General features: G+C 39.5%; 2 protein-coding genes across 4 annotated transcripts in view; one reads left to right on the top strand and one right to left on the bottom strand.

The window, feature by feature from the left end:
• Nucleotides 1-1,011: 1,011 nt before the first annotated feature.
• Nucleotides 1,012-15,500, bottom strand: PPIL3 (peptidylprolyl isomerase like 3). 3 transcript variants are annotated; one of them, XM_043991631.1, is made up of 7 exons: nucleotides 15,414-15,500; nucleotides 13,192-13,231; nucleotides 10,327-10,401; nucleotides 8,382-8,475; nucleotides 7,410-7,477; nucleotides 4,744-4,862; nucleotides 1,012-2,654 (listed from the first exon to the last, which is right to left on the bottom strand). In XM_043991631.1, exons 2-7 carry the CDS (start codon nucleotides 13,192-13,194, stop codon nucleotides 2,528-2,530), a joined length of 486 nt encoding a protein of 161 aa, XP_043847566.1. In that variant the 5' UTR covers nucleotides 13,195-13,231; nucleotides 15,414-15,500; the 3' UTR covers nucleotides 1,012-2,527. The 3 variants fall into 3 exon arrangements, with proteins under 3 accessions (XP_043847566.1, XP_043847567.1, XP_043847568.1); XM_043991632.1 differs by lacking the exon at nucleotides 15,414-15,500 and adding an exon at nucleotides 14,503-15,380; XM_043991633.1 differs by lacking the exon at nucleotides 15,414-15,500 and adding an exon at nucleotides 13,780-14,488.
• The window catches only part of NIF3L1 (NGG1 interacting factor 3 like 1), a 23,361-nt gene continuing 16,088 nt past the window's right edge, over nucleotides 15,462-22,734 (top strand). Inside the window, exons 1-3 of the mRNA XM_043991630.1 lie at nucleotides 15,462-15,604; nucleotides 18,693-19,186; nucleotides 20,565-20,727. Of these exons, the coding sequence (XP_043847565.1) occupies nucleotides 18,718-19,186; nucleotides 20,565-20,727 (632 nt within the window). The 5' untranslated portion in view covers nucleotides 15,462-15,604; nucleotides 18,693-18,717. The remainder of the gene's footprint in view (nucleotides 15,605-18,692; nucleotides 19,187-20,564; nucleotides 20,728-22,734) is intronic.

Genomic DNA, 22,734 nt, shown 5'->3' with positions numbered 1-22,734 from the left:
TTCTTGAGTTGTGAATCCTAAGCAATTTGTATTAAAGGAAAAAGCTAGCTCAGAGCCAAAGGGAGAGATTCCAAGGGTTGGAGCCAGCATAGCATTAGCACCCCACCTATGAGAAGCAAAGAGAAGACTAAGTTTTGGCAAAGAAGGAAAATATTAAGAACAGTCTTTGGCTCAGGTCAGACGACCTAGGCTGAGGGAAATTCCCAGAAAAGGTCAGCTCTTTTTCAGTGTTCTATCTGGATACTCGTCTATCCACACAATCTGCTGTTTTGTTACCCTAACAGTTGCAGCAACATTTTGCCTCTACCTTAACTTGAGACAGACAGAATTAAATGTAAGGTTAGGTAGAGAACTCAACCTCTAACTAGGTGTCAAGAATACTTAGCATTTATTAAGGGCTTAATTATGTGCTAAGTACATAGTAAGCATTAATCAATGAGAATACAAATAAAGCAGAAAGACAGCCCTTTCCTTAAAGGAACTTACATTAAAAAAATGATGGGGGCAGCTAGGTGGTGCAGTGGATAGAGAGAGCATCAGCCCTGGATTCAGGAAGACCTGAGTTCAAATCCAGCCTCAGATAGATGACACTTACTAGCTGTGTGACCCCGGGCAAGTCACTTAACCCTAATTGCCTCACAGAACAAACAAAAAAGGATATTTTATTTTTTCCTAATTACATGAAAAGCAATTTTTAATATTTTTTTCAAGTTCTGAGTTCCAGTTCTATCCCTTTCTCCCTCCCCTCCCCCTTCCCTAAAACAGTAAGCAATATGATATAGGTTATACATGTGCAGTCATGCAAAACATTTCCATAGTAGACATTTTGTGCGAGAAGACTTGGAAGAAGGAAGGAAAGAGGGAAGGAAAAAAGGGAGGGAAGGAGGAATGAAATAATATGCTTGTCAATATTCAGACAATATCAGTTCTTTGGATTCCAATAGCATTTTTCATCATGAGTCCTTTGGGACTCTCTGGGATCACTGTATTGCTGAGAATAGCTAAATCATTCACAGTTCTTCATTGTGCAATATTGCTGTTATAGTCTACAGTGTTCTCCTGTTCATTTCACTTTGTATCAGGGAACTTAGATTCTAATGAGGGAAGACAACATGCAAAAAGAAGCTGAAAGACATGGTGATGAAAAAGATATCTGAATGGGGGGGGGGGCATAGCAACAAAAGTCCTGTGGCAGTGTCAGCAGTGCAACCTGGAGAGGAATGAAGACATCTTTCCCCTGGGCCTCCTCCTTAAATCAGACGTTCTGGGAGGAACAAATCAACCAGTAGACTTCTTAAATTTAACATGTCCAAAAGAGAACTAATTACTTTCCCCAAAACCCTCCCCAGCTCCTACCTTCCCTATTAATGTAGAGGGCAACACCATTCTCTAAAGTCTCTAAAACTGAGGCAAATAGAAATTAAGTGATTTGCCAGAGGTCACAAGCTAGTAAATCTGAGTCTGGATTTGAACTTGGATCTTTAAGAGCCTTGTTTGGGGTCATGTGACTATACAGCTAGTATCAGAGGCAGGATTAGCCCCTGGTTTTTCTGACCAGCATCCTATCCCTCTCCACAAAGCCACTGCCATAAGTTTCATTCAGCTTTAATGACAAAGATATAAATTACAATTTTATGAAAATTAATAAAATTATCATCCTATTATCTATTTGGGTGGATGTTAATGTTTTCTGTTATCTTATAGCATGTGATAATATTTGCATGTAGGCTATTTTGATTATTCACTGCTGGCTCTTAAAACTAAAGGCCTAGTTTATTTCTGGGTAAATCTTATGCATTTATCTATAAACTCGAAACTCTAAAATAGTGTTCGTTCCCACAAAAACTGACTTTTACCAGAAAAGTAAATTTCTGTTTTATATTAAGAAGCTCAGAATTTTTTTTTTAAAAAGAACTTTATCCAAGGTATATACATTTGTTTTATTTGTTGTTTTTTTTTTAAATAACAAATCCAACATCACATTGTATCATAACTGACTGGTTTTCTGTAGCTTTTCATTTCTGAAAACTAGACTTTTTTTACGTACTTTTATTTATTTCTTTTTTCTTTTTTGTGGGCAATGAGGGTTAAGTGACTTGCCCAGGGTCACACAGCTAGTAAGGGTCAAGTGTTGGAGGCCAGATTTGAACTCAGGTCCGCCTGAATCCAGGGCCGATGCTTTACCACTGCACTATTTAGCTGCCCCCCTTTTACGTCCTTTTATGAAAGAAATCATTAATACATATATGATTTTTTCTCTTAAATATTTGCTAGAGACAGGAAATTAATACACACAATGTCATGGTGTGTTGTGCTATTCTGTTTCAGCTTTTTTCCATCATTTCATAGTGAACAAGCTTTTCAGAGTTGGCATGAAAAAACCATATGTCCCCCTTCTTGGGCACAACTGTGTGAGTCCTTACTTGTAAATGAGTAAAGATGGAGTCTGTGGCATAATGAAGCTTGTGAACAGGAGTAAGATGTTTCCTGTATCAAGCCTGACAAAATTTTGTCCACGACACTAGAGCTATGGAGCAAATGGGTTGGCATGAATGGTGACATCCTTAATGTGTACATCATTAAGAGGTCGAAAAGTCTTTTCATTCACTGGCAGCTTTTCTAGTTCATCCAAAGTCTCTAAGCCATCTATTACCCTGAAAGAAAACAGAACACAAAGATTCTCTCAGGATGATAAATTCATGTGCTTTTAAATTCCTCTAGCAATTGTAATTCCTATTATAATACAATGTGGCAATTAGTCGCATCTGGACTTACCATAGCTCATCTACCATTGTAACAAACTGCTGCCAAGGTATGTTGTTTTTTTTTTTAATTGATTTTAATTTGTCATTGTTTAATTTATTATATGCAGGTCATTTCTTTTCTCTGGACTTCAGGTCCTTGAGGGTAAAGCTCACATCTTATATTTTTGAATATGACACAACAAAGCAAACATAGCAAAAAAATTGCTGATTTAATTTTGATCTACTTTCTTACTACAGATACAGGAGGCAAAAGTTCAGGCCTCCAAATTTTTGTATTGTTCATCAACTACAAGCAATAGGTGTAAAAAGTTCCAACTGCAACTCAAGAATAGTGCATTTTACCTTCATTCCTAGCTAGTAGTCACTCTGAATGGCTACAAATGGGACAAATACATAAAACAGAGTCACTCTTTAAACTCACAAATGCAAAATACTGTCAACATTAGTAATATCAGCTACAAGGTGAATGAAACTCATTAAATTTCCTGAAGTAGGAAGAGGCAGATATCACTTTATTTTGTAAATTTATACCACTGATATATGCAGGACTGTTGTCCTTCCACTGACCAGCTCTTAAATTTTGGTTATAGAGAATGAAAGGAGACAATGGAAAACAGGAATATACAAATTCTGAATGCTTAGAGAAAAGAAATGCTCCATGACAGTTTAGAGCAAGGGTTATTAAACTTTTTTTTTTTTTTGGTGAGGCAATTGGGGTTAAGTGACTTGCCCAGGGTCACACAGCTAGTACATGTTAAGTGTCTGAGGCCAGATTTGAACTCAGGTACTCCTGACTCCAGGGCTGGTGCTCTATCCACTGCGCCACTTAGCTGCCCCTATTAAACTTTTTTTTGTATCATGGGTCCCCTTGGCAATCTAGTGAAGCCTATGGAAACCTTATCAAAATGTTTTTAAATGCATAAAATAAAATTTGTAGTACTACAAAGGAACCAATTATATTGACATATAGTTATCAAAATACTTATTTAGAAAATTTCCTGGAACCCAGGTTGAGAACCCCTCAACTAAAGTTTTATTAGGATTACAGCTTTATCCAAGATTGTAAACAGTGATATAACTTTTCTTACCTAAACAAGTTAGAAAACCCATGGGATGTCTCAAATTCCTGAGAGATGGATTTTATAATTTAAATTTTATTTCTAAAAAGAACCACAAAAATCCTAAAATTTGATCTCATTTTAGAATCTCTCTCTCTCTCTCTCTCTCTCTTACTCACACACACACACACACACACCCCACTTCCAAAAATATCAAGGTAAAAATGTTATGAAAGATACTGCCTTAACAGTAAAATCTTTTATTAGACCTTAAACATGAAACAATGGGAACTTCCCACTCTTTAAAAATTAATTTTTGAAAGCCATTTATTTCTTTCTAGAAGGAACCGGTCAAAGGATGGGGTGTGTTACAAACAAAAGAGGAAAGTAGAATTAAGAAAAATTATTCTTTTTTTTTTTTTTGCAGGGCAGTGAGGGTTAAGTGACTTGCCCAGGGTCACACAGCTAGTGTCAAGTGTCTGAGGTTGGATTTGAACTCAGGTCCTCCTGAATCCAGGGCCGGTGCTTTATCCACTGTGCCACCTAGCTGCCCCCCAAGACAAATTATTCTATTAAGACTCTCAGGTCTAGAATATTGGGGACTATAAATAACAAATCTGGGGAATAGAAGGTGAGGAAAGGGAGCCAGAGTTACCCACAAAACAACAAAACTACTGGATTCTGCTATTTTTCATGTATTAACTGCTTACTAGTATTGCTCAAAATTAAGACACATATACATATATGGCAGAGAGACAAGATGTTGCACAATAAACACCTAAATACTTGGTTTTCCATTGGTTTATCAATCATAAGAGGCTCTTTGACAATGGTGGTACTGGTTTGTACTGTATTTTAAACACTTGGGTGTATCCTTACTCAAAAGAAAGTTTAAAAAAAAAAGTATCCAGAATACTTACTTTCCAAACACTGTGTACTTCATGTCCAAATGAGGCTGCTTGCCATAAGTAATAAAGAATTGTGATCCATTGGTGTTTGGGCCATTATTAGCCATGGATACAACTCCTCGAACGCTATGCTAAGAGACCATCAAAAACATCATCAATTTAATCATATCTATTTAAAAGTACTTGAGGGGGGGGGCAGGAGGAACTAGGTGGCACAGTGGATAAAGCACAGGCCCTGGAGGAGGACCTGAGTTCAAACCCAGCCTCAGACACTTGACACTTATTAGCTGTGTGACCCTGGGCAAGTCACTTAACCCTCACTGCCCCTACAAAAAAAAAAAAGGTAGATGCAAATCTCAGAGGGTTACCTGAATAACTCAAAGGATCTTCCTATGTAATTAAATCAGCAAGCCTGGTATGTACTCAGCACTAGAGAAATAACCACAAAAGTATAAAGTCCCTGCCCTTGAGGAGCTTATTTTCTACTGAGTGGATATAACATGTTCACAAAAAAGCAAATACAAGACATGAACCAAATAAATACACACTGACTGGCCAAGGGACAACAGGTGGGGCAACTGATGTAATTAAGAAAGGCCTTCTGAAAGAGGTGACACTTCATTTAAGCCTTGAAGGTAGATGGAGATTTCAAAAGGTAAAGGTGAGGAGGAGAACATCCCTGGCATGAAGGACAACCTATCAAAATTCGTGGAGGCCAGACAGAATATTATGTACAAGGAACAACAGGGACAGTTAAGCTGGAGCAAAGAGGCTAAAGGAGAATAATGCGTTATCAGCTTGGAAAAATAGGTTGGAGCTGGAATGTGATATTTATAACCTTTGCTTTAAATGCCAAATGGGTATTTGTATTTTATCCTTTAAATCTGGCCCACCTGCATCCTATACCCATACCTGGAACATTCTCCCTCCTTGCCTTGGCCTCCATGCTTCCTTCAGTTCTCAACTAAAATCTCACCTTCCACCAGAGGCCCTTCCTAATATCTCTTTTTTCTAGTGCCTTTCTCTGTGAATTATTTCCTGTTTTTCCTGTGTATAAGCTTTGTTGTTTGTACATATGTGTTTACTTGTAGATTGTTGAGTTCCCTGAGGGCAGAGATTATTATATGCCTTTGTATCCCTAGCACTTAGCACAACTCTAGGCATATATTAGGCACTTAATGATTGCTTAGTGACTGACAGACTTCAAATGCCAAACAAGCATTTGTATTCTATCCTAAAGGCAATTTGGAGTCAATGCAGCTTCCAGAGCAATGAAGTTAGTGGTCTGACATGTTTGGGAAATATCAATTTGGCACCTATGTGTAGGGCAGATTAGAGCGGGGAGAGACTAGAAGCAGGGTGATAAATTAGGAGCTACTATAAAAGATCAGATGAGAAGAGATGAGGACTCAGATTAACATAGTTGTGATGTGAGTAGAAAGAAGGGAAGTTGACAGAAAAAAAAAAAAGGAAGTGGATCTAGGAGGGAAGAAAATTTTGTAATGCCAAGTTTGAAATGCCCATGGCATACCCCGGTGGAGATGTCAAGTAGGCAAATGGAGATAAACCTGGAGGTGAGTAGAGATGAGGGCTGGATATACATATTTGGGAATCACAGAGATGACAGTTGAATCTGTGGGAGCTGATGAGATCTCAAAGAGAGTAAATGGAGGGAAAAAAAAAATTAGAGGGCCCAGGACAGAGATCTGGGCTTCTCCTGTAAATAAAAGTGATGAACCTAAAAAGGAGACCAAGGAAGTGGTCTTCCAGGGAGAAAAAGAACCACAACAGATGCTACGAACAGGATGTAGGATAATAAGAAAAGATTCATGTCTAAGCTCTAGTATCAGACACAGCAGTTCCTAATGTAGTTGAGTAACACGACCTATGCCAGTAGATAGTGTTTAATGATTTTCATATTCTAATTTAAAGGGGGAAATTCTTCAAGTCATCTCAGCAATATATTTACTTATTTTTTCTTTTTAGTTTAGTTTTTTTAATTTGAACTTAAAGAAAAAAACCATTTCCATACATGCAGCAGGACTTTTTTTTGGTAACAAGATAGCAGCTAGTAGCAACTGAAATGCGTTGAAATTCACTGTCCTTGGGAGTCATGGCATGGAATAGTATGTAAAGTATGTCTGCAAGGCTTAAATGTGCCAAGATGTGCCAATCTTATATACATTTTTGATCTATGAGTAGAAAGTATAATAAGTGTTCAGCCATTTTTCAGTTCTGTCTAACTCTTTGTAACCCCATTTGGGGTTTCATTGTTAAAGATTCTCCAGCTTCTTTTACAGATGAGGAAACAGGCAAACAATTAAGTGACTTGCCCAGGGTCACATAGCTAGGAAGTGTCTTAGGCCAGATTTGAACTCAGTAAGATGAGTATTACTGACTCCAGGCCCAGCACTCTATCCACTTGCCACCTAAGTGACCAATATAATAATAAAAAATAATAATAACTGGCAAGGTTAAATTATAGAAGTCTAGCACTAATCTATGTAAGTTTAATCATAGACATTAGTTCATGAAATATGCAAAATTGAAATATCCAAAATTCATACTTGCAAAGTCATGCTAACTTGTATTTAATAAGTTAATTCAGTTTCAAAGTCTCCAACTTTTAACTAGTGAGAAACTAAGATACCAGAATAATACTGAAGAAAAAGAGTTACCTTAAGATATTCACTGTATTCATCTTCAAATTTCCTCCCCCAGATACTGTTGCCTCCTTTCCCAGAACCTGGAGAACAATAAAACCAATAATATTTGGCTCAAGTTTTTCTTTTTTTGTAGGGCAATGAGGGTTAAGTGACTTGCCCAGGGTCACACAGCTAGTTAAGTGTCAAGTGTCTGAGTCTGGATTTGAACTCAGGTCCTCCTGAATCCAGGGCCAGTGCTTTATCCACTGTGCCACCTAGCTGCCCCTCAAGTTTTTAAAGGAACAAAGTGGGGAAGGAAAGTTATCTCTAGGTGGAGGAAGAGAATGAAGTATTAAGATCTTTTAAAATGATTGATCATAATAGTTTAACGATTGGAATGACACCACCTGCTGGAGACTTACTGTGGGAAAGCTCCACCATGAGAAGGCCTCTGAGGGCAAGGCCATGTGACTTTTCTTTGGCATCAGGAAGTAACATTTGCTTGTGGGAGGAAGAGGGGGCAAGGCTGGCTCTCTCGCTCTCTTTCGTCAGGACGCTGGCGGAGAGGGGAGCTAGAAATGTGCTCTCCCTTTGATAGATAGATGAATCTAGGCCTTTCTCTCTCTCTTCAACAAATTCTTATTCTCCTTAATAAATGCTTAAAAGTCTAACTCTTGCTAAAGCTTATAATTTATTCATTAGATATTTTAGCCCCTTCCAATAGGCTGCAAACTAAGATGCCCAGATACTTTATCTTACCTTCTAAAATGTTGGTATATGGACTAATTAATTAAAAATAAAACATCACTCAAATAACAAAAAGGAATAATTCACTTTAAAATTGCTTTATTAAAACAATACATACTGGACTCAGACATTTTTTTTGACAATATACTATAGGCACAATACAAAAAATCCCAGCTTCTATGCTTAGGATGACTTTTCTTTTACACCTTCATCCCAATGTCCCCAGGAAAAAAGCTGTTAATGAATGGAAGTGCTCACCTGTTGGATCTCCTGTTTGTACCATGAAACCCTTGATATTTCTGTGAAATATACACCCATTGTAGTAATTACTAGCACAAAGAGCCAAGAAATTCTGGAGAGTGTGAAAAAAAAAGTTAGGAAATACTATAACAATGACATGTTTAAAATTAAATAAAAATATTTGACTCTTCAAACACCATGGTTGACAGATTTAAAATGTACATTTCAGACATTAATTTGGATACCAATTGTACTTTATAAGTCCCTAATTCTTGTCAATAAACAACTGAAATAGGGGGCAGCTAGGTGGCGCAGTGGATAGAGCACCGGCCCTAGAGTCAGGAGGACCTGAGTTCAAATCCAACCTCAGACACTGAACACTTAGTAGCTGTGTGACCCTGGGCAAGTCACTTAACCCCAAATGCCTCACTAAATTAAAAAAAAAAAGCAACTGAAATAACTACAAAATATTTTTTCATTCAATATTACAATCATGTTTTTCTATTTTCTACAGAAAATACATCAGAAGACAAGATTTCAGGTTCCTGTTCTATATGAGGGGGTTGAACTAGTCCTGTGGTTCTTAAAGTGTGTTTCAGAAACCACTGGGGGTCCTTATGCCCTTTCAGGAGGTTCTCAGTATTAAAACTATTTTTTCTTTTCTTTTTTTTGTTTTTTGCAGGGCAATGAGGGTTAAGTGACTTGCCCAGGGTCACAGAGGTATTAAGTGTCAAGAGTTTGAGGCCACATTTGAACTCAGGTCCTCCTGAATCCAGGGCTGCCCAAAAATGCTTTTTGTGTATGGGTTGGACAAGATGCCCAAGAAGGTCCCTTCCAACTCTCAAGTTCCATGATTCTTTGTTTTCAGCCTGGGTACTATATTCAAACAGTGGCACTTATGCCAATCTTCTTCACTCACTGATCACTGGGAGTTCAGAGGAGTTCCCATGATACTTCCAAGTGGCAGATAGGCTGCTACCTACCTACTAGTTAGGATATCAAATGGAAAACTCTGTAATATCATTTTATCATAAAAAAGTATTTATGAAGTCTTCAATTATGCAACATGGTGTTAAATGTTAACATCAGACCTAGTCCCTGAAATACAAACACACAAAATAAGATATTAAAGAAGCCAATAGAGCCATTCCAAAATCTTTAATTGGGTGTTCTGGTCACATATCTTTTCTACATGAACACTAAAGCCCCTTGATTCACAATGAATTGTACTCATTCATGTTGGTTCACAGATCTAGGGTTGAAAGGGATGCTAGAGATCGTCTTGTCCAGAAGCATCAAACTTGCATCCCAGAACCAGATTAAAATGTAATTGGGAAATTTTTTTTGTTTTTTGGGGTTTTCTTGGGTGAGGCAATTGGGGTTAAGTGACTTGGCCAGGGTCACACAGCTAGTAAGTGTTAAGCGTCTGAGGCCGGATTTGAACTCAGGTCCGCCTGAATCCAGGGCCGGTGCTCTATCCACTGCGCCACCTAGCTGCCCCTTTATACATTTTTTTTGTTTTGCAGGGCAATGAGGGTTAAGTGACTTGCCCAGGGTCACAGCTAGTAAGTGTGTCAATTATCTGAGGCTGGATTTGAACTCAGGTCCTCCTGAATCCAGGGCTGGTGCTTTATCCACTGTGCCACCTAGCTGCCCCTGGATATTTTTAACAAAATAAATACAAATACAATACAACATAATGTAATTTTGTGATTTTTCTAAGTTAATTCACAGCCCAGAATTTATTTCTATTTGACTTTGACATCATTAGTCCAGTCCAACCCCATCATTTTAGGGATGAGGAAACTGAAGCCCAGAAAGTTAAGTGACTTGCCTAATGCTACCCTGGCAGTAAGGGACAATAAAAGGATTTAACCCTTCTTCTCCAACTCCAAACCCAGAACTCTTTCAACTAAATAACTAAAGTGTACAGAGCCAAGTTCTTATTTATTCTAATACTTACTTCACATGACTTGGGTGTCCGCTCACAGAAGACTTCTATTTTAATATCTCCTACATCTGTGTGCAACGTCACAGACTAAAAAGGAAAAAAGAATATGGGAATAAATCAAGTATCTCCAGTTGAGTTTATGTGCTTTATTACTTCCAACTCAAAAACCAAGATGATAATCCAAATAGAAGTAGAAATATATAATAATGCTTCAGAGATGACCTACCCTCCCCCCCAAAAAAAGTAGAGGTTTGGGAAATAAGGAAAGCTTCTTTAATACCTTCAGAAAGCCACTTAAGTAAGTAACAACTTTTTCTCACATTCTTTTTTTTTTTTTTTGCAGGGCAATGAGGGATAAGTGACTTGCCCAGGGTCACACAGCTAGTAAGTGTCAAGTGTCTGAGGCCGCATTTGAACTCAGGTCCTCATGAATCCAGGGCCAGTGCTTTATCTACCTCGCCACCTAGCTGCCCCTGGTAACAACTTTTTAAAAAAAACCGACAAAATAAATGTAAATAACAACATCATTCATTTAAAAGGCAACATTAAACTCTTTGGGAGTTATGTTGATGAGGACAGAAGACCAAAATATGGCTCAGAAGCACCTCTTCTTGTTCCAAGTACAAAAATAGAGGCTATAATGAGTGAATGTAATAATTCTTTCCAAGAGTCCTATCAGAATGTTCCTTCTCAGTCTCCTTTGCTAGATATTCACCTAGGTCACATCCACCAATTGGGAATGTTCCCCAGAGCTCTGTCCCAGACTCTCCCTTTGTCCCTCTGTATATAGCAATATACAATAGTAAGGGGCAGCTACGTGGCACAGTGGATAGAGCATCAGCCCTGGATTCAGGAGGTCCTGAGTTCAAATCCAGCCTCAGACACTTGATACTTACTAGCTGTGTGACCCTGGGCAAGTCACTTAAACCCAATTGCCTCACCAAAAACACAACAACAACAAAACAGTAGTAATTTGGCTTGGTAATCATCACCTCCCATGGATTTGATTATTATCTGGACTGATGATTCTCATCAGCTCTCCCCTAATACCAACTGCCTGTTGGACAGCTCAAACTGGTTGTTTCCTAGACATCTTAAACTCACGTCCAAAATTGAACTTTTTATCTCCTCACCCCCAACTTTCCTATTACTGTAGCAACACCACCATTCTCCCATTCACCCAGGCTCTCTCTCATCCTCTCTATACAGATCTGTTGCCTGCTGATTTTACCACCCTAACATCTTTGGTATATGCCCCTTTCTCTCCTCTGATAGTGCTCCGACCCTGCCATAGGCCCTCTTCACTTGTTAGCAGGATAACTGCAACAGCTGCTAGATGGTCTCCCTGCCTCAAGTCTCTCCCCACTTTATTCCATCCTCCACTTAGTTGTCAAATTGATCTTCCTAAAGCACTGGTCTGATCACATTATTCCTCTATTCAATAAATTCCAGTGTCTTCCTATCATCACCAGGATCAAATATTAAAAGCCTCAAAAGCCCTTCATAACCTGGCTCTCTCGGACTTTTCCAGTCTTACACTTTGCTCCCTCACCCCAAATACCCCATGATCTGGTGACACTGGCCTCCTCCATGTTCCTCAAAAACACCTCCATTTCCTGGCTCTGGGCCACTGACTACCCTTCACTCCTAGAACTCTCTCCCACCTCAGCTGTACTTCCTGGCTTCCCACCTTTCCCAATCATCCTTAATGCTAGTGCCTGCCCTCTGTTGATCATCTCTGATTTATCCTGTATATATCCTTTTTGTATGCGGTTGTTTGAATGTTTCTTTCCCCATTAGACAATGAACTCCTTAAGAGCAGGACGGTTTCATTTAACAAAGTGGCTAGCATGTAACACACGATTAATAAACGCTTGCTGACCAACTTGTTTTACTTGGGGAATACAATGGTGCCTTTAAATATACAGTTGCAGGGGACAGCTAGGAGGTGAAGGGGATAAAGCACCGGCCCTGGAGTCAGGAGTACCTGAGTTCAAATCCGTCCTCAGACACTTGACACTTACTAGCTGTGTGACCCTGGGCAAGTCACTTAACCCCCATTACCCCACCCAAAAAATAAATAAATAAATAAATAAATATACAGTTGCCTTACTCCTTCCCCCTCCCATGCCTTTTTTCATCCTCTTTTCCCCAAAACCTGAAGGAGCAGACAGGAGGAAGAAGGTCCCCAGTATATACAGTTACCATTACTAGAAGTGACAGGAAGGATCCCATACTAAACAAAAGTTACATAATCATTCAAGTAAATCCTAAATAACAGAATAACCAAATCCTAGAAGTGGCTGAAATGAGTGTTCTTTAAAGATAGAGGTTAAAAAATAAAAGAGGTAAAGAGAAAGGAACACTCAAAACTCCAAAATAATCAGATGATCAAAAACTGACCCCAAGGTGACTGCTCTGTGCCAAAAGGTTAAATAACTCACTGAACTTTGCACAAAATGGCTATGTGCCTTGGAGTATGGAATTTTCTGATATAAGGATGTACATTGGTCTCCTTGTATCTCCACTTTGCCTACCCCTAGTCCTAGCTCTGGCAAAGACTATGAAGTTTCTCTCTCCAAAGTCCAATTATATCCCAAAGGCAATTGTCACATAAACTAAAAAGAATTACCTAAGACCAGTAAAATTGAGCAGGATGAACTAGAGAATCTCTGAGGTTCCATTTAGGCTCTAAAATAACTATAATTCTTCAACTAGTTTCAAAAGCCCTAATTTTAGAAGTATTTTAATGAATCTGAACTCTTAAAAATATAAAATATTTTATAAAATATAAAAATATTTAAAGAAATTTAAAAGAAAATAATTTTTTAAATTATAAAGAAAGAAAACTGTTTTTAAGGAATCTATGAAACTCACCATCCTGCTACTTAGGGATTTCAGGCAGTCCAAAAGAAAGCTGAAAAAGGAAAAAAAGTTTGCAAGCTTTTCTTTCGTTATTTAATTCAAATATATTTAATCTAAACAGCTAGCTCTCAATCCACTAAGCCATTTTACTTCTCATATAAACATATACATATACATATACAATTTTGTGAAACACTAGCACCTAGAGGGCTAGAGCAGCTAGAAGGAATCAAGAAACCTGGAAAACAGTCTAAGAGAGTTTCCTGGTACACTGAGAAGGTAAATAACTTGCTCTAGGTTACACAGACGATGTCAGTAACTGGATTTGAATCTGAGTCTTCCTGACTAAGGCTAACTCTATCCATTATACAAGAGGTTCTCAAATGTGGTCTGTGGACCCTGGGAGTCCTTGAGACATTTCAAAAAGTCTTATAATATCAAAAATATTTTCACAATAATTCTAAGTTGTTATTTTTTTCCCCCCTCATTCATTCATGAGAATACAGTGGAATTTTCCAAAGGCTACATGAACTCTGAATTAAAGATTTAGCTGCAAATGCAAAAACTGTTAATATCTCATTTGGAAAATTGTAGTTATACCTGCCACTGAAAGCTTGACAAATTCCCAGTTCTTAGAGACTTTTCTTATGAGAACACTAATGATGTAATCTTTTTATATTTTATGAACTCTGTCAGCATCTGGAAGATCCGCATAACTCATTGAACAAATATTTTCCAAATGAGCAATTCATGTTACAAAATCATGGGTAAAAGATCCATTCAAAGTGCAAGGTCTAACCAATGAATTTTATTTTTTATTTTATTTTATTTTTTGGCAGGGCAATGGGGGTTAAGTGACTTGGCCAGGGTCACACAGCTAGTAAATGTCAAGTGTCTGAGGCTGGATTTGAACTCAGGTCCTACTGAATCCAGGGCCGGTGCTTTATCCACTGCGCCATCTAGCTGCCCCCCAAGCAATGAAAAATGGTTGGAAAAGAGCACTGATTTTAGATTCCTCATTGCAACTAACCTTTAAGAAACTACCACTAGACCAGTTTTGGTGTAGTATTAGAGAATATCCAAAATCATCTGAAAAGGCCATTAAAAAACTTCTCCCTTTTCCAACTATATATCTGTATGAGCCCGAATTTTACTTCACATACTTCAACTGAAACAACATTATTACAAAAGATGGAATGCAGAAACAGATAGGAGGATCCAGGTGTCTTCTATTTAAGCCAGAAACTACAGAGATTATAGAAAAATGTAAAACAATGCCACAGTTCTTACTAATTTTTTTGTTTTAGGAAATATATAACCCACATAAACAAAAGCTCTTTGGGGGGGTCCTCAATTTTTCAGAGCAAAAAGGGGGTCCAGAGACCAAAAAGTCTGAGAACCATTGCCTCCCAGACACACTAAAAAGTCTCTAAATATGAGGTTGACTTCAAAAGAGTAAAGAAAAATCAGTCCTAAATCCAGTCTTGATCCCTATTTCAGCCCACTTCTACAAAAGGCTCGAATGTTTAAAATTAGACTTTTTCCCTTGTCCTGCCCCTTCGGACTCTCAAGTTGCCGTCTGTGACGAGCCACTTTTTATTTCACTTGCTCTCTCATTCTGTGATAAGACATTTTTTCTTTGTATCCCCCAGGTGGGTCGGGATTCCAGCTGGGCCACGTAGATGTGAAGATCACAGGCTTGCAGCCATACTGTTTTCTGCCTTTCTTGGGACCTCCAGCGCCCAGTACAATGCAAGCCTGGGGCACAGTGGGCTAGCCAAATACTCGCTGAGCTGACCCAATCCCTCTAATGCCAGCAAGTGGGCAGTTGTTGCAGGCAGGCGGATACTGATGACGATGATGGTGCCGGGAGTTGGAGAATTAGAGGTTAGTACTACGAGGACCCTCCTCCCCAGAGGTGGAAGACCCTTTGAAAGGAAACTGCGCCGGGGCCTGGTGGCGTCTTTCCTCCCAGCCCTGCTCGGGTCAATCAGGAGTGCCTGTGGCCACCACTTCAAGCTCTCTGTCCTGCCCCTTCAGCAGTAGGAGCTCACGCCTAAAGCACACAAACGAGAATCCAAGTCTCGCGAAACTTGGGAGCAGGGATGGGGGGGAGGGGCGCGAAAAGTAAGTCCCCCCCTTTCCCCTCCCTGTGTCTCTGTGCAGGCCCCTCGGCTTCCCGCTCTTCCTTTTCCCCTCCGTCCCTAACCCGCAGCCTTCTTCGCCTGGCTTACCCCACGGCTCAAGACTTCCAAACACGAACGGAGATTTTGGACCCCTAAAAACAAGCGAACCGGAAGAGAGTAAGGCCGATGCACAAAAGAGAACGGTCCACTTCCGTTCCGGCCCCAACGCAGCGGAAACACGTTGAGTTGAAAGCGGAAGTGGCTCTCATGTGGGTGGGCGTAGTGAGAACCAGGCGCAGGTGAGTTGTCTTGGCTGTGTCTCTCGTCGCGTTCCATCTAGGGGGTGGTGACGGGTCTTGTAGGAGTTTGCGGCCGAGGCTTCCATTCCGAGTCTCCTAAGGCTAACTTGTGACATTGTCAGAGGAGGAAGGTGTTTCAGAGACCCTCTAGTCGAATCTTCTCTTCGTAGAGAAGGCTAAACTGAGGCCAGGAGTTGGCATAGGTTACAGGGAGAGGGGCCCGGGCTCCGGGAGAGCCTCAGGGCTAGAAGAGCGACTGTCCTGACCATGGGTCCGTAGAAAAGTCGCCGCCGCCCCCAGAGACGAAGCGACTATTTTGCCCCAGAGGGTTCGAAAGTGGTTGTTGATTTGTTAAAATATGCATAGATCAATTAAATAGGAATTGTTGGCGTTATGTAGTTATGCGGGGATTTTCTCTCCCCCCCGCCCCCCGAATTTATGTGGGTCTTGGGATGATCTAAATTCAAGCCTTGCCTTTAACACCTAACTTGTTCTGTGAGGCAGCTGGGTAGAAGGATGGACTCGAAGTCTGGTAGAACTGAATTCAGATCCAGCCTCAGAGATTTACTGGCTGTGTAACCTTGGGTAAATCAGTTAACCTCTCTAACTTACTTTCCCCATCTGTAAAATGGGAATAACCACCTGTCTCCCAGGGTGGTTGTGAGGATAATATGAGATAAGATTTGTAAAGTGCCTAAATGCTAGCTATTATGTGCCTCGAACAAAGTACGAGCTTAATAAATGTTTATGGAATTTTAAATAGTCACTTTATCTCTTAGTGTCCCGGGCCACACTCATACTATATATACTGATGTGGGACTATTTGTGCCTCCTACATCATATACTGTAAGCAAGTTGCAGATCTACAGCAGTGGAAGGAGTTCCCACATCAGAAGTTCACCTTCCCTGCACATTCCTGCAGGAGAAAAATGAATAGCTGTTTTTTAAAAAATCCCTGGAAATCAAGCACTCAACCAAATAATGTACAGCCCAGGATAGGGAAGGGTTCTGTAGTTCTTTATGGATGATTCTTAGAATAAAATCCTTACCCACCTGGGCAAGGATTGGGTGTGAAACTACAGAGATGGAAACAAGGTATCTTATCAGAGGGCACTTCACCAATATGCAGTTCTTTTATTGTGCTCAGCAATATATCACTAAGTCTTTCTCTCGGGCCAAGAGTAACATGCTGAGACTTTTTGATGCCTTCTATATGCTCCCACTCTTCACTGCTTTCACATTCTACTCTGTCTTATATTTGAACATCTGAATATCTTATTCTCTCCTTCCACAGTTCACACTAGATTGTAATAATCTTGTGATTATTACATGGATATCTTACTCATTTTTGTTTCTAGTCTTATCTCTGCATGGTCCCTTATATATAATAATAATTTAATAGATATTTATTGAATTAATTAAAATTAAATTAGTTGCCTCTAGATTGCTTGAATGTCATCCACAAATATTTATATTTGTTCTCCTTTCTTCAACCCTTTACAATCTGGCTTCTGATGTCATTACTCAGTTGAAACTGGTTAACAATGATCAAATTGTCAAATCTTATGACTCTTCCTCAGTTCTCATCTTTCTTCATTTGTATTTTCATGATCTTATTAAGATGTACCTGAAGGCTCTTTCTTGAACCCTCTTCTGTCTCCAGTGTTTCAATCAAATCAGTAAACGTTTATTAAGTACTTGCTATGTGTCAGGCACTAGGGATACAAAAGTGTCAATTCCAGCCTTCAAGGACCTCACAACATAATGAGGGAAACAACATGCAAACAATTATGTACAAAGCAAACTATACAGAATAAGTAGTAATTAACAGAAGGAAGGCATTGGAATTAAGAGGGGTTGGGGAAGGTTTCCTATAGAAGATGAAATTTTAGTTGGGATTTTAAAAGAAGCCAAGGAGGTAAGTAGTCGGAGTGAAGGAGGGAGAGCTTCCAGGCATGGGGGACAACCAGAGGAAATTTCCAGAACCGAGAGATGGAGTGTCTTACTCATGCAACAACCAGGAGGCCAGTGTCACTGGACCAGAGTATGTGTTGGGAAGCAAGGTAGAAGACTGGTCCTGAGTGGTTTTGAAACAGCATTTTGTATTTGATCCTCCAGGATCAAAGTAGAAAGCCAGTGGGGTTTATTGAGTAGAAGGGTGACATGATCCGTCCTGTACTTGAGGAAAATCACTTTAGTGGCCAACTAGATGATGGACTAGAGTAGAGAGATTTGAGGCAGGCCAACCCAGCCAGCAGACTGTTGCAGTAGTCCGGATGTGAGGGGATGAGGGCCTGCAGCAAAGTGTTGGCAGTGTCAGAGGAGAGAAGGTGGGTGTATTTGAGAGATGTTACAAAGGTGAGATAGAGAGACCTTAGCAAGAGAATTGATGTGGGGGTGTGGGGAAGGGTCAGGAATACCAGTTATGATTTCCAGTTTGGATGAGCCACTAGGAGTATCCAGAGGTAAAGCAGTGTCTGTCATCAGCATAGCTCCCTTGGTTCAGTGCAATCCTTAGCCAATATTCATTGCATACCTGTGTTTTTGCTCATCATTAGGCCTTAGGAAGGGGCAAAAAGATTTTATCCTCAAGAGGCTTACAGTCTAGTTGGGGAGACTAAACATACATAACAAAGTAATAGTAAAAAAAAAAAGATAATTGTAATAATACCTAGTTGACATTTGTGTAGAATTGTAAAATTTTCAAAGTGCGTTATGTTCATTATCTCATTGGAGCCTCAGCAACCCCATGAGATGAGTTTAACAGGGATTTTCCCCATTTACAAGAGGAGACAACTAAGGCTCAGAGAGATTGATTTTCCTAGGATTATACAGCCAGCGTGTCTCAGAGATACTGAGATCCAGGCCTTTGACTCCAAATACAGGAATATCTACTAAACCACACTACCTCTCTTGATAATTAGAGTGGCAGGGGTACAAAAGAGGGAGTACCTACTGGGTTAGTCATAGGTTAAAGCTTTAAGAAGGCAGTGGGACTTGAATTGGACCTTGATGAGAAGGGTAGGGGTCAAGCCAAATAGACACACAGTGCAGTTTGCATTTCCATTTCCTATTTTTGTGATTTCAGATCCTGAGTCTTAGCTACTTTCTGCATGTTGTCATCCTGTGTGCGCTTGGTTTCCCTCAAGTTCCACCCTCCTCGGTCATTGGTCAGCAGAAAGTTCCAGGCTTTCCAGTTCTTGGTCAGCAGTCCTTCACGTCCTTTCATGGATCTGAAAGCTCTTGTTTCATCATTGAATGACTTTGCATCACTTTCATTAGCTGAAAACTGGGACAATGTTGGATTATTGGTGGAACCAAGTCCACCCCATACTGTGAAGACACTTTTGCTAACAAATGACCTGACTGAGGAAGTGATGGAGGAGGCGCTCCAAAAGAAAGCAGATCTCATTCTCTCCTATCATCCACCTATTTTCCGACCACTCAAGCGCATAACGTGGAAAACATGGAAGGAGCGTCTGGTGATCCGGGCTTTGGAGAATAGAATTGGTATCTACTCTCCACATACTGCCTATGATGCTTTACCCCAGGGAGTCAACAACTGGTTAGCAAAAGGGCTTGGTAAGGATTTTCTCATTTCTTGACATTTTAAATTTCCCTTCACAAACCTCAGAAAATTGAGAGGCCCTTTCTAATTGTAACTTCTCTTACAACTTGATTGCTTCTGACAGATGGAGAAAGACATTTTGATCATTTTAAATCTTTAAAAAAAAATTGGTGAAGTATACTAGTTGAACTGCACGTAAAAATGAAAAAAAAATTACCCCAATAAAGCAATGACTTGAATAAACAACCTACATAAATCAGTTAACCAGTATTGACTGCTTTGCTAGACACTGTGGGAGAATGCAACAATTTCAGCCCCACCTTGAAGAGGCAAAGAAGATGGTATTTTTTTGTTTTCTTGCAGGGCAGTGGGGGTTAAGTGACTTGCCCAGGGTCACACAGCTAGTAAGTGTCAAGTGTCTGAGGCCAGATTTGAACTCAGGATCTCCTGAATCCAGGGCCAGTACTTTATCCACTGTGCCCCCTAACTGCCCCTGGAATGATTCTAATGAATGACCTAACAAGTAGGAAATTTCACAGATTAATTCAAAGCCTTGTTTAAATTAGATTTGTAGAAAAATATTCCTCTCTTGTTTCCAGGTATTTCTGCTCATCAAAGGTTTTCTGAGAATATGATTTTTAATATCTCTCTGAATCCCTGAACTTAATGGAAATCTTGCATGTTACTTATTAGTATTGTATTAAAACTGTCCCCATACTCTTTGCCTCTCTTGGTTCATACTTCAGTACTGAAGCATTTCAGGGCTCCTTGATTTTTTTTTTTTTTAGTGAGGCAATTGGGGTTAAGTGACTTGCCCAGGGTCACACAGCTAGTAAGTGTCTGAGGCTGGATTTGAACTCAGGTACTCCTGACTCCAGGGCCAGTGCTTTATCCACTGCGCCACCTAGCTGCCCCAGGGCTCCTTGATTTTAATGGTATGGTTACTACTTCAACTGACTGAGTCCACAACTACTCTAAACTTTGTAGATAATTTTCAAGAGTTGCTGCTGGTGGGGCAGCTAGGTGGTGCAATGGATAAAGCACTGGCCCTGATTCAGGAAGACCTTAGTTCAAATCTGGCCTCAGACACTTGACACTTACTAGCTGTGTGACCCTGGGCAAATCACTTAACCCCCATTGCCCCTCAAAAAAAAAAAAAAAAGTTGCTGCTGGAGAATTCATTTCCCTACAGCCAGCCTGGTGATGAGTTTCTCCGAAATTAGCTAGACAGATTCTTAGCCATACATTCAGTCTCTCCAGCTTGGGAAGACCTGTCAGAGCTTTTGTTCCTTTAAGAATGCAACATACCAAGGTGAGCCATTGCAGGAAAACATTAGTAGGTCTTTGTTTTTTATGTAATAAGAATTTCCCTATCATCTGCACTTTTTTTAGGAGGTTGTACCTCTCTTCCAATACATCCATCGAAAGCTCCCAGCTATCCAACAATAGGAACCCATCGAGTGGAGTTTAACATAAATGATACCCCAAGCATGGACAAATTCATGTCTGCAGTGAAAGAGATACCAGAAGTTTCGATAACTACCTTCTCTGCTAGGTATTATGTGTTTTTCTCTTTATTGCTTACTTGTTTTTTTCAGGATATTCGTGGCATTCATTAGTTTATAGCTTTAAAATAAATCATTTTCTCATGCATATAGGATGATTATACATGTATCTAATTTCCTGAGGGTTAGGATTAGGAATAGACCTATAGATTGACTCCAAAATACAGACTGTGAAATAGAAGAAAGATCACCAAGTTTTCTGATTTCCATTCCCAAGGATTTAAATCATTTAAATATCATATCACATGGAGGTCCATTTTGCTAGGGCCCAGGAATTCATTCCGATTCTTTATTGTACCACTTTTTCTTTTTTTTCCTTTCCTTTTCTTTTTTTTTTTTGTGAGGCAATTGGGGTTAAATGACTTGCCCAGGGTCACATAGCTAGTGTCAATCTAAGGCTGGATTTGAACTCAGGTCCTCTTGACTCCAGGGCCAGTGCTCTATCTGCTGCACCACCTAGCTGCCCTGAGGGTGTAATTTATTTATTTATTTATTTTGGTGAGGCAATTGGGGTTAAGTGATTTGCCCGGAGTCACACAGCTACTAAGTGTCAAGTGTCTGAGGTCGGATTTGAACTCAGGTCCTCCTGACTCTAGGGCTGGTGCTCTATCCACTGCACCACCTAGCTGCCCCTATTGTACCACTTTTAAAATGTTTCCTTCCACAACCAGATTTCCTACTGGGCATTTTAAGAATGCAGAGACAGACTTAATATAGTGAAAGCATGATAAAAAGTAACAAGGTATGCCAAGCTATGAGGTATAGATACATTTGTATAAAAAGAAGGATAATAGTTGCCTGTATACTCTGAGAAATATCAAGACTCACAGCTTCTTAAAAAATCTGAAGCCTACAACATTACCACAAAAAAGCGGGCTTTTGGATAGTAGCTTTTAAGTACTCATTGTACATATTTGAATTTACTATGCCCATTTGAACGTTAAATCCTCGGGGTTGGGGAAGGAAGAAGAAGGGACTGTTATTGTTGTCCAGGGATAACTTGTACCAATTTCAACTCTAGATCCCAGCTCTTTATGGGGCTTTGGATAGGCAAGCCTAACTATCCAGTCCCTACAGTCACTTCAAGGAATATCCTCTGATATACTGAAATACTATTGTATATACTGTTTTTCTCTTATACATTACCTGTAATAGCAAACTCTAGGTTTTCTACATTGCTTTATGTTTTTTGTTGTTTAAATTTGAAGAATCCCTAAGATGATTGGAAAGTGCATAGAATTAATTTTTAAAAATATTTTTCCTTAGTATGAAATTAATTTTCCTTTTGTTAAAGGGATGTGATAAATCCTTTTCTCATAATATCTGAGAGACTCCAGCTAACATCTTGCCTTAGGAATTGAAATGAAAAGGAAGCACTCATTGAATTTGAGGGCACAAATCAAGGATTTTTACTTTGTACTTAGCTTTTGAAAGCTCCACAATTTTACTTTGTTCTCAGGAATAAAGGGTGGAGATTATATAGTCTGCTTTACTGTTATAACTCTTTGTTAAGCCTGCACTAACATTTCAATGGTTCTTTCTCTGAGGATTAAAAGGATAGCTGAATTCATACCATGCATTTTAAGTTAGACTTTGGCACTGTGCAGCTTCAGCATGTATTGAGGAAACTTTATAGTTTCTAATAGCCCTGTGTATATATATTGTAGCTGCACAGGAGCTGAATGAATCTTTGCATAAAGGGGCACACCTACTCTCATGCTACAGGTTAGGTATACTTTAAGAACTAGATGACAAAACATTTCTGTCTCAGTTCAATCCTCATGTTTCCATTTCCCCCATTCTTCCTCTCACCATATGCTACTGGCAGTGGTTGGTGAGCATGGCAGGTATATTTACCCCCAGGTGTGAAAACTGTGGCTAAAACATTTGTGGATTTTTTTTTCACCTCCTTAGGCAAGTAATGAGAAAGAGAAAATTCATACTGCAAATCAGAATGCATACTTGATTATACAATTAATTGTCCAAACTTCATTTCC

Source organism: Dromiciops gliroides, chromosome 3, assembly GCF_019393635.1.
Source record: "Dromiciops gliroides isolate mDroGli1 chromosome 3, mDroGli1.pri, whole genome shotgun sequence".
In the NCBI taxonomy this organism is placed as follows: Eukaryota; Metazoa; Chordata; class Mammalia; order Microbiotheria; family Microbiotheriidae; genus Dromiciops; species Dromiciops gliroides.
This window is presented reverse-complemented; position numbering and strand designations above follow the sequence as displayed.